This window comes from Engystomops pustulosus, chromosome 8, assembly GCF_040894005.1.
Source record: "Engystomops pustulosus chromosome 8, aEngPut4.maternal, whole genome shotgun sequence".
NCBI classification, from domain to species: Eukaryota; Metazoa; Chordata; class Amphibia; order Anura; family Leptodactylidae; genus Engystomops; species Engystomops pustulosus.
The window spans coordinates 9586697-9598699 of NC_092418.1; the positions used below are offsets into that span (position 1 = coordinate 9586697).

Genomic DNA, 12003 nt, shown 5'->3' on the forward strand with positions numbered 1-12003 from the left:
GTGACCAGCGCCTGAGCTTTCTGCTGTCCTGCTGTGACCAGCACCTGAGCTCTCTGCTGTCCCTGCTGTGACCAGCGCCTGAGCTCTCTGCTGTCCCTGCTGTGACCAGCGCCTGAGCTCTCTGCTGTCCCTGCTGTGACCAGCACCTGAGCTCTCTACTGTCCCTGCTGTGACCAGCGCCTGAGCTCTCTGCTGTCCCTGCTGTGACCAGCACCTGAGCTTTCTGCTGTCCCTGCTTTGACCAGCACCTGAGCTCTCTGCTGTCCCTGCTGTGACCAGCGCCTGAGCTTTCTGCTGTCCTGCTGTGACCAGCACCTGAGCTCTCTGCTGTCCCTGCTGTGACCAGCGCCTGAGCTCTCTGCTATCCCTGCTGTGACCAGCGCCTGAGCTCTCTGCTGTCCCTGCTGTGACCAGCACCTGAGCTCTCTGCTGTCCTGCTGTGACCAGCACCTGAGCTCTCTGCTGTCCCTGCTGTGACCAGCGCCTGAGCTCTCTGCTGTCCCTGCTGTGACCAGCGCCTGAGCTCTCTGCTGTCCCTGCTCTCTCTGCTGTCCCTGCTGTGACCAGCGCCTGAGCTCTCTGCTGTCCCAGCTGTGTCCAGCGCCTGAGCTCTCTGCTGTCCCTGCTGTGACCAGCGCCTGAGCTCTCTGCTGTCCCTGCTGTGACCAGCGCCTGAGCTCTCTGCTGTCCCTGCTGTGACCAGCGCCTGAGCTCTCTGCTGTCCCTGCTGTGACCAGCGCCTGAGATCTCTACTGTCCCTGCTGTGACCAGCGCCTGAGCTCTCTGCTGTCCCTGCTGTGACCAGCACCTGAGCTTTCTGCTGTCCCTGCTTTGACCAGCACCTGAGCTCTCTGCTGTCCCTGCTGTGACCAGCGCCTGAGCTTTCTGCTGTCCTGCTGTGACCAGCACCTGAGCTCTCTGCTGTCCCTGCTGTGACCAGAACCTGAGCTCTCTGCTGTCCCTGCTGTGACCAGCGCCTGAGCTCTCTGCTGTGACCAGCGCCTGAGCTCTCTGCTGTCCCTGCTGTGACCAGCACCTGAGCTCTCTGCTGTCCCTGCTGTGACCAGCGCCTGAGCTCTCTGCTGTCCCTGCTGTGACCTGCGCTTGAGCTCTCTGCTGTCCCTGCTGTGACCAGCGCCTGAGCTCTCTGCTGTCCCTGCTGTGACCAGCGCCTGAGCTCTCTGCTGTCCCGGCTGTGACCAGCGCCTGAGCTCTCTGCTGTCCCTGCTGTGACCTGCACCTGAGCTCTCTACTGTCCGTGCTGTGACCAGCGCCTGAGCTCTCTGCTGTCCCTGCTGTGACCAGCGCCTGAGCTCTCTGCTGTCCCTGCTGTGACCAGCGCCTGAGCTCTCTGCTGTCCTGCTGTGACCAGCGCCTGAGCTTTCTGCTGTCCCTGCTGTTACCAGCGCCTGAGCTCTCTGCTGGCCCTGCTGTGACCAGCGCCTGAGCCCTCTGTTGTCCCTGCTGTGACCAGCGCCTGAGCTCTCTGCTGTCCCTGCTGTGACCAGCACCTAAGCTCTCTGCTGTCCCTGCTGTGACCAGCGCCTGAGCTCTCTGCTGTCCCTGCTGTGACCAGCGCCTGAGCTCTCTGCTGTCCCTGCTCTCTCTGCTATCCCTGCTGTGACCAGCGCCTGAGCTCTCTGCTGTCCCTGCTGTGACCAGCGCCTGAGCTCTCTGCTGTCCCTGCTGTGACCAGCGCCTGAGCTCTCTGCTGTCCCTGCTGTGACCTGCACCTGAGCTCTCTGCTGTCCCTGCTGTGACCAGCGCCTGAGCTCTCTACTGTCCCTGCTGTGACCAGCGCCTGAGCTCTCTGCTGTCCCTGCTGTGACCTGCACCTGAGCTCTCTGCTGTCCCTGCTGTGACCAGCGCCTGAGCTCTCTACTGTCCCTGCTGTGACCAGCGCCTGAGCTCTCTGCTGTCCCTGCTGTGACCAGCGCCTGAGCTCTCTGCTGTCCCTGCTGTGACCAGCACCTGAGCTCTCTACTGTCCCTGCTGTGACCAGCGCCTGAGCTCTCTGCTGTCCCTGCTGTGACCAGCGCCTGAGCTCTCTGCTGTCCCTGCTGTGACCTGCGCCTGAGCTCTCTGCTGTCCCTGCTGTGACCAGCGCCTGAGCTCTCTGCTGTCCCTGCTGTGACCAGCGCCTGAGCCCTCTGTTGTCCCTGCTGTGACCAGCGCCTGAGCTCTTTGCTGTCCCTGCTGTGACCAGCGCCTGAGCTCTCTGCTGTCCCTGCTGTGACCAGCGCCTGAGCTCTCTGCTGTCCCTGCTGTGACCAGCGCCTGAGCTCTCTGCTGTCCCTGCTGTGACCAGCGCCTGAGCTCTCTGCTGTCCCTGCTGTGACCAGCGCCTGAGCTCTCTGCTGTCCCTGCTGTGACCAGCGCCTGAGCTCTCTACTGTCCCTGCTGTGACCAGCGCCTGAGCTCTCTGCTGTCCCTGCTGTGACCAGCACCTGAGCTTTCTGCTGTCCCTGCTTTGACCAGCACCTGAGCTCTCTGCTGTCCCTGCTGTGACCAGCGCCTGAGCTTTCTGCTGTCCTGCTGTGACCAGCACCTGAGCTCTCTGCTGTCCCTGCTGTGACCAGCGCCTGAGCTCTCTGCTGTCCCTGCTGTGACCAGCGCCTGAGCTCTCTGCTGTCCCTGCTGTGACCAGCACCTGAGCTCTCTACTGTCCCTGCTGTGACCAGCGCCTGAGCTCTCTGCTGTCCCTGCTGTGACCAGCACCTGAGCTTTCTGCTGTCCCTGCTTTGACCAGCACCTGAGCTCTCTGCTGTCCCTGCTGTGACCAGCGCCTGAGCTTTCTGCTATCCCTGCTGTGACCAGCGCCTGAGCTCTCTGCTGTCCTGCTGTGACCAGCGCCTGAGCTTTCTGCTGTCCCTGCTGTGACCAGCGCCTGAGCTCTCTGCTGTCCCTGCTGTGACCAGCGCCTGAGCCCTCTGTTGTCCCTGCTGTGACCAGCGCCTGAGCTCTCTGCTGTCCCTGCTGTGACCAGCACCTGAGCTCTCTGCTGTCCCTGCTGTGACCAGCGCCTGAGCTCTCTGCTGTCCCTGCTGTGACCAGCGCCTGAGCTCTCTGCTGTCCCTGCTCTCTCTGCTATCCCTGCTGTGACCAGCGCCTGAGCTCTCTGCTGTCCATGCTGTGACCAGCGCCTGAGCTCTCTGCTGTCCCTGCTGTGACCAGCGCCTGAGCTCTCTGCTGTCCCTGCTGTGACCTGCACCTGAGCTCTCTGCTGTCCCTGCTGTGACCAGCGCCTGAGCTCTCTACTGTCCCTGCTGTGACCAGCGCCTGAGCTCTCTGCTGTCCCTGCTGTGACCTGCACTTGAGCTCTCTGCTGTCCCTGCTGTGACCAGCGCCTGAGCTCTCTACTGTCCCTGCTGTGACCAGCGCCTGAGCTCTCTGCTGTCCCTGCTGTGACCAGCGCCTGAGCTCTCTGCTGTCCCTGCTGTGACCAGCACCTGAGCTCTCTACTGTCCCTGCTGTGACCAGCGCCTGAGCTCTCTGCTGTCCCTGCTGTGACCAGCGCCTGAGCTCTCTGCTGTCCCTGCTGTGACCTGCGCCTGAGCTCTCTGCTGTCCCTGCTGTGACCAGCGCCTGAGCTCTCTGCTGTCCCTGCTGTGACCAGCGCCTGAGCTCTCTACTGTCCCTGCTGTGACCAGCACCTGAGCTTTCTGCTGTCCCTGCTTTGACCAGCACCTGAGCTCTCTGCTGTCCCTGCTGTGACCAGCGCCTGAGCTTTCTGCTGTCCTGCTGTGACCAGCACCTGAGCTCTCTGCTGTCCCTGCTGTGACCAGCGCCTGAGCTCTCTGCTATCCCTGCTGTGACCAGCGCCTGAGCTCTCTGCTGTCCCTGCTGTGACCAGCACCTGAGCTCTCTGCTGTCCTGCTGTGACCAGCACCTGAGCTCTCTGCTGTCCCTGCTGTGACCAGCGCCTGAGCTCTCTGCTGTCCCTGCTGTGACCAGCGCCTGAGCTCTCTGCTGTCACTGCTGTGACCAGCGCCTGAGCTCTCTGCTGTCCTGCTGTGACCAGCGCCTGAGCTTTCTGCTGTCCCTGCTGTGACCAGCGCCTGAGCTCTCTGCTGTCCCTGCTGTGACCAGCGCCTGAGCCCTCTGTTGTCCCTGCTGTGACCAGCGCCTGAGCTCTCTGCTGTCCCTGCTGTGACCAGCGCCGGAGCTCTCTGCTGTCCCTGCTGTGAACAGCACCTGAGCTCTCTGCTGTCCCTGCTGTGACCAGCGCCTGAGCTCTCTGCTGTCCCTGCTGTGACCAGCGCCTGAGCTCTCTGCTGTCCTGCTGTGACCAGCACCTGAGCTCTCTGCTGCCCCTGCTGTGACCAGCGCCTGAGCTCTCTGCTGTCCCTGCTGTGACCAGCGCCTGAGCTCTCTGCTGTCACTGCTGTGACCAGCGCCTGAGCCCTCTGTTGTCCCTGCTGTGACCAGCGCCTGAGCTCTCTGCTGTCCCTGCTGTGACCAGCGCCTGAGCTCTCTGCTGTCCCTGCTGTGACCAGCACCTGAGCTCTCTGCTGTCCCTGCTGTGCTCTACTCCTGAGCTCTCTGCTGTCCCTGCTGTGACCAGCGCCTGGGCTCTCTGCTGTCCCTGCTGTGACCAGCACCTGAGCTCTCTGCTGTCCCTGCTGTGCTCTACTACTGACCTCTCTTCTGTCCCTGCTGTGACCAGCGCCTGAGCTCTCTGCTGTCCCTGCTGTGACCAGCGCCTGAGCTCTCTGCTGTCCCTGCTGTGCCCAGCGCCTGAGCTCTCTGCTGTCCCTGCTGTGACCAGCACCTGAGCTCTCTACTGTCCCTGCTGTGACCAGCGCCTGAGCTCTCTGCTGTCCCTGCTGTGACCAGCACCTGAGCTTTCTGCTGTCCCTGCTGTGACCAGCACCTGAGCTCTCTGCTGTCCCTGCTGTGACCAGCGCCTGAGCCCTCTGTTGTCTCTGCTGTGACCAGCACCTGAGCTCTCTGCTGTCCCTGCTGTGACCAGCGCCTGAGCTCTCCGCTGTCCCTGCTGTGACCAGCGGCTGAGCTCTCTGCTGTCCCTGCTGTGCTCTACTCCTGAGCTCCCTGCTGTCCCTGCTGTGCTCTGCTCCTGAGCTCTCTGCTGACCCTGCTGTGACCAGCGCCTGAGCTCTCTGCTGTCCCTGCTGTGACCAGCGCCTGAGCTCTCTGCTGTCCCTGCTGTGACGAGCGCCTTAGCTCTCTGCTGTCCCTGCTGTGACCAGCACCTGAGCTCTCTGTTGTCCCTGCTGTGACCAGCGCCTGAGCTCTCTGCTGTCCCTGCTGTGACCAGCGCCTGAGCTCTCTGCTGTCCCTGCTGTGACCAGCGCCTGAGCTCTATGCTGTCCCTGGTGTGACCAGCGCCTGAGCTCTCTGCTGTCCCTGCTTTGACCAGCGCCTGAGCACTATGCTGTCCCTGCTGTGACCAGCGCCTGAGCTCTCTGCTGTCCTGCTGTGACCAGCACCTGAGCTCTCTGCTGTCCCTGCTGTGACCAGCGCCTGAGCTCTCTGCTGTCCCTGCTGTGACCAGCGCCTGAGCTCTCTGCTGTCCCTGCTGTGACCAGCGCCTGAGCTCTCTGTTGTCCCTGCTGTGACCAGCACCTGAGCTCTCTGCTGTCCCTGCTGTGACCAGCGCCTGAGCTCTCTGCTGTCCCTGCTGTGACCAGCGCCTGAGCTCTCTGCTGTCCCTGCTGTGACCAGCGCCTGAGCTCTATGCTGTCCCTGCTGTGAACAGCGCCTGAGCTCTCTGCTGTCCTGCTGTGACCAGCACCTGAGCTCTCTGCTGCCCTGCTGTGACCAGCGCCTGAGCTCTCTGCTGTCCCTGCTGTGACCAGCGCCTGAGCTCTCTGCTGTCCCTGCTGTGACCAGCGCCTGAGCTCTCTGCTGTCCTGCTGTGACCAGCACCTGAGCTCTCTGCTGTCCCTGCTGTGACCAGCGCCTGAGCTCTCTGCTGTCCCTGCTGTGACCAGCGCCTGAGCTCTCTGCTGTCCCTGCTGTGACCAGCGCCTGAGCTCTCTGCTGTCCCTGCTGTGCTCTACTCCTGAGCTCCCTGCTGTCCCTGCTGTGACCAGCGCCTGAGCTCTCTGCTGTCCCTGCTGTGACCAGCGCCTGAGCTCTCTGCTGTCCCTGCTGTGACCAGTGCCTGAGCTCTCTGCTGTCCCTGCTGTGCCCAGCGCCTGAGCTCTCTGCTGTCCCTGCTGTGCTCTACTCCTGAGCTCTCTTCTGTACCTGCTGTGCTCTGCTCCTGAGCTCTCTGCTGTCCCTGCTGTGACCAGTGCCTGAGCTCTCTGCTGTCCCTGCTGTGCCCAGCGCCTGAGCTCTCTGCTGTCCCTGCTGTGCTCTACTCCTGAGCTCTCTTCTGTACCTGCTGTGCTCTGCTCCTGAGCTCTCTGCTGTGACCAGCGCCTGAGCTCTCTGCTGTCCCTGCTGTGACCAGCACCTGAGCTCTCTGCTGTCCCTGCTGTGACCAGCGCCTGAGGCAGGCTATTCCACAGATTAAAAAGAGGAAAAAGATTTTTTTCAGCTCACCCTTTAGCCACGGATTGTAGACGCCGGTGCGCGGATATACTGAGCCGAGTCAGGAATGGATGCAGCAAGGAGGGAACGATGGAATCCAGCAACCAGGCAGGCAAAAGTTCAGGCATAGGTAGAATAAAACTTCACGTTTATTTCATCTTATAAAAAGCGTTAAAAAAGGTACCAAAGTGAAAAGAACTGACGTTTTTCGAGCTATAACATGCTCTTAATCATAGTCTGACTATGATAATGAGCATGTTATAGCTCGAAACGCGTCAGTTCTTTTCACTTTGGTACCTTTTTTAACACTTTTTATAAGATGAAATAAACGTGAAGTTTTATTCTACCTATGCCTGAACTTTTGCCTGCCTGGTTGCTGGATTCCATCGTTCCCTCCTTGCTGCATCTATTCCACAGATTGACAGTTCTCATAGTAAAAAAGCCCTGTCGCCTCTGGTGATTAAACCTTGTTTTCTCCAGCTGGAGACAGTGCCCCCTCGTCTTTTGATTTGGTTTAATCTGAAACAATTTACCACCAGATTTTTTGTATAGACCATTCATATATTTATATAAATTAATCATGTCCCCTCGTAGTCGTCTCTTTTCCAGACTAAATTAATCGAGGGGACATGACCCCTGAGGAAGCCACGGCATTGCGGCGATACGCGTGAGGATCTCTTTCTCCTCCAGGCTATCGGACTGTGGTGATATAATTCATGTTTACTTATCATATATTTTCTTCATGTTATCTTGTGCAATATTTTGATTGATGGTCTGAGCATATTTATCTGCCCTTTTGTCCTAGCCCGCATTTAGCCTTCATTATAGGCAATAGAGAGGGGAGTACACTGCGATATTGCACATTGTTACAATGAAGCACACTCTTAGTGCGTTTTAGATGGTTTTAACGTATACCAATAAAGCATTTGTATTTTATTATATATTTGGGAGATTGAGTATGGTTCATGGCGCTGGCTCTTTTTTCTTTAAAGTAATATAAAGATAAGCCGAGGGAGTCTGAGGACATAAGTGGAATCACTACCAATTATTTACCATCTGTTGTCCAAGATGAGGTATAAATAGGGATGTGGCCAGGGGGGCCCAACACAGGACGCGATACCCGACTTGCGTTTCAGAGGAAACTCCTTAATCAGGGGTATGGCGCTACTTGAAACAAGATGAGTATATAAAGGTAGGTCCAACAAATCGTAACTTATGAGTGAGCATCAATGTAGCCCACGAGCGGAAGTCCCTGAGGGGGGCCGGACCGAGGCGCGCAAAGGCACTGACTACAGGGGTTGTCATAGTACCCAGTAATAACGAACCTATAGATGTTATACAGCGGACATCAGGAGATGGAATCACAATCAGAGTAATGAATACGGATATAAGAACAAGGGCATATATATTAAAGTGTGCAATACAGGCAGTCCCCGAGTTACGTACAAGATAGGGTCCGGAGGTTTGTTCTTAAGTTGAATTTGTATGTAAGTCGAAACTGTATATTTTATAATTGTAGATCCAGACAAAAAGAAATTTTGACCCCAGTGACAATTGAAGTTTAAACATTTTTTGCTGTAATGGGACCAAGGATTATCAATAAAGCTTCATTACAGACACCTTACAGCTGATTATTGCAATCTGGGACTATAGTAACATCCAGAGAGGTCACCAGAGGTCACAGGGGGCAGAGGGGTCTGTCTGTAACTATGGGTTGTCTGTAAGTCGGGTGTCCTTAAGTAGGGGACCGCCTCTATACTGGGGATAAAGTACATCAAATAATATCCAATGGCACGAGCACAAGTCATAGGAAACTAGAGAATCAAAATGCTAAAAGTAAAATGAAAGTGAAAGTGAGACTTTATCCTGCATGAGAAGAACATGGAGGTGTCCTGGGTCGTTGTTCTTCTTCTCCTGCACATAGGTAGGTGCCCCAGCTTTTTTCTTTATGTCATAAATGCAACAAGTACAGACCAGGATCTTATCTGCTTGTGTAGGACTGTGGCAGGACTGATAAGTCACGTGGAAAGTATATTTTGGTGCAGATTTACTTACCCGGTCCTGTCACAATCCGGGAGTGCATTCTCCGACGAGGATTCGGGTCCGGCGCGATTCACTAAGGTCGTGCGCCTGAGTTCCTGCATGTGCTGCTGCTGCGCCGAGGGCCGCCAGAGTTCACCTTCTGCATATTAGTGCTTCATATCGCAACACATTTAGTTTTTTAAATTCCGTGGTTTGTCCGAATCCGTCCCCCGATTTCTGTCACATGCAAGCTGGTGTTGATGCGCCACAATCCGATCGCATGCGCCAAAAACCTGGGGCAATTCAGGGCAAAAGAGAAATATTCGGGAAAGCCGACGAAAGTGCGGCGTTCGGACACTTAGTAAATGAGCCCCTTTATCTTCATGCAGGTGATAAGAAGTGAGTAATAAAGTGATGAGGGTTTTATGTTATTATGACGGACGTCTTCTCATTGTATTATCCCTGAATACAAGCAGAAAGTAAAAGGCTAAAAGACCCGACATATAAAGAAATCACAGAGACAAACAAGACATGAATCACAGGAATGTTCTGTCCACAGGGAATGTGATTTATATCAGGAAAGTTTGTGCCTCCCTCACACTGTAGTCAGCGCCCGACCAGGGACCCCCAAGTCCTGCCAAAATCCATATCAGAAAGGAGACAGCGGGTTTTTCAGCAGAAATCCCCATTGTGCTTGTGCACACAGTGGAATTATGTTCTAGTCAACAGAGAAAGTTTGGGAAGAATCTAAAGTGAAATACTTTAATAAAATGTGACCCCTGTCACTTACTTATATGCTGTGGATTTGTAAGTGGATCACATGTACCGTATTTTTCGGACTATAAGGCGCACCGGATTATAAGGCTCACCATCAATAAAAGTCTAGGTTCATATATATGGGCGCACCAGATTATAAGGCGCACCGGATTATAAGGATGAATGACCAGCAGGTGGCAGACCTGTACACAGTACAAGGCAGCTGTTGTCTATAAGTACGGTTCATATATAAGGAGCACTGGACTATAAGGCGCACCTGATTATAAGGATGAATGACCAGCAGGCGGCAGACCTGTGCACAGTACAAGGCAGCTGTTGTCTGTAAGTACCGTTCAAATATAAGGCGCACTGGACTATAAGGCGCACCTGATCATAAGGATGAATGACCAGCAGGTGGCAGACCTGTGCACAGTACAAGGCAGCTGTTGTCTGTAAGTACCGTTCATATATAAGGCGCACTGGACTATAAGGCGCACCTGATCATAAGGATGAATGACCAGCAGGTGGCAGACCTGTGCACAGTACAAGGCAGCTGTTGTCTATAAGTACCGTTCATATATAAGGAGCACCGGATTATAAGGCGCACCGGATTATAAGGATGAATGACCAGCAGGTGGCAGACATGTGCACAGTACAAGGCAGCTGTTGTCTGTAAGTACAGTTCATATATGAGGTGCACTGGACAATAAGGTGCACCTTTTATTTCTAAGAAAATCAAAGATTTTTTTGTGCACCTTATAGTCCGACAAATACGGTAGTTCTACTGTCTGAAATCTGAAAAAAACTGCTGATATTCAATAACAGAGATTAGAAAACCTTTGACCTCCACTGTATAATGGAGTCAGCACCAGGAGACCCTGTAATATGAGTAGACATGAAGGTACCTGCACACTTTGCTCATTTTGGGATTTTTCATGTTAATTTTCTTGTAGAAACTCGACAGTAAAATACAGTAGCTCAGTGAAGGAGGCACAGGAGCAGAGAGCTCCATCTGCTATGTAGTGGTCATATTAAAGAATTGCAGTTTTGCTCCAATGTACTTAAAGGGAGTTTTTTTTATCTTTGGTTTTCCTGGCCTTTTTTGATGTATAAAAGTCTCAAAAAAATCACATTGAATTTTTTTTTTTACTTTTCAATGCTAAAAAGTCTCACAGGACTATTGTCACTCTTTCATTAACATTTTATATGGTCTGGCAGAAACACACAGAAGTTCCTGCAAGTGACACACCCTGCGAAGCCAGATTCATGACTTTGGACTTTTGCAAAAAGCCCCATAAAAAGTCTCATAGTTACTCATGGGGCGGCACATGTTATCATAGTTTGGTCTCTCTGAGGTGCATTTTAGAGACATTTGGCGGCTAGTTTTTGCACCTTATGTATGATCCTCTCCTTTTACTTGTGATACACGTTCAGTTTTTCCTCTCCTGGCAGCCGCAAATTTTGGCTTCTTTTTGAGACTTTTTGTTGCAAATGTCTCAAATCCGAAGCCCTGAGAGGGGTTATATACAGGAGTGGACACTACTGTTAATTTGGGATTTAACACGTTACGTTTTTAATGCATTTTAAAACCTATTACAACAGCTGAGGAGAGTGGATTTTCCTAATTACATTATTGTTAACATTTGAATTTACAAAACACCAAGGGCCACATGTATCACTCGTTTTTTCTGTTGTTTCTGTGCCTTTTCATTCAGGCGCACCGTTTTTGCGCCATTTTTGCGATTAAACGACAAACTAGCCGCGCAGCACAAATAAGCAGCTTTCCCTCATCTATCTTACCAATCCAGATGTTTTGCTGCGCCTAATGATATTCATCACTTGCAACATTTTCATTTAGGCGCAAAAAAGGTCTCAAAAACACTCCAGCCCGAAGGTGGCGTTATCTGAGAAGAAAGCACTGAGCCCCTTTGCAGAAAAGCTCAGCCAGACACTGGAACATATAATAGATACATTAGATACTCTGCAGACACTGGAACATATAATAGATGCATTAGATACACTGCAGACACTGGAACATATAATAGATACAATTAGATACATTACAGACACTAGAACATATAATAGATACATTAGATACTCTGCAGACACTGGAACATATAATAGATACATTAGATACACTGCAGACACTGGAACATATAATAGATACATTAGATACTCTGCAGACACTGGAACATATAATAGATACATTAGATACACTGCAGACACTAGAACAGAAAATAGATACATTAGATACTCTGCAGACACTAGGACAGATAATAGATACATTAGATACTCTGCAGACACTAGAACATATAATAGATACATTAGATACACTGCAGACACTGGAACAGATAATAGATACATTAGATACACTGCAGACACTAGAACATATAATAGATACATTAGATACACTGCAGACACTGGAACATATAATAGATACATTAGATACACTGCAGACACTGGAACATATAATAGATACATTAGATACACTGCAGACACTAGAACATATAATAGATACATTAGATACACTGCAGACACTAGAACATATAATAGATACATTAGATACACTGCAGACACTGGAACATATAATAGATACATTACATACACTGCAGACACTGGAACATATAATAGATACATTAGATACACTGCAGACACTAGAACAGAAAATAGATACATTACATACACTGCAGACACTAGAACATACAATAGATACATTAGATACAC

General features: G+C 52.7%; 1 protein-coding gene across 2 annotated transcripts in view; it reads left to right on the forward strand.

The window, feature by feature from the left end:
- Window positions 1–8352: 8352 nt before the first annotated feature.
- LOC140074607 (uncharacterized) overlaps window positions 8353–12003 on the forward strand; it is a 78060-nt gene continuing 74409 nt past the window's right edge. The window contains exon 1 of one of the 2 annotated variants that reach the window (XM_072119625.1): window positions 8353–8425. Coding sequence is in view for 1 of the 2 variants with exons in the window: in XM_072119627.1 (XP_071975728.1) it covers window positions 8383–8425 (43 nt within the window). In the remaining variant the exon portion in view is untranslated. The remainder of the gene's footprint in view (window positions 8426–12003) is intronic. The other variant, XM_072119627.1, reaches the window with a different exon arrangement.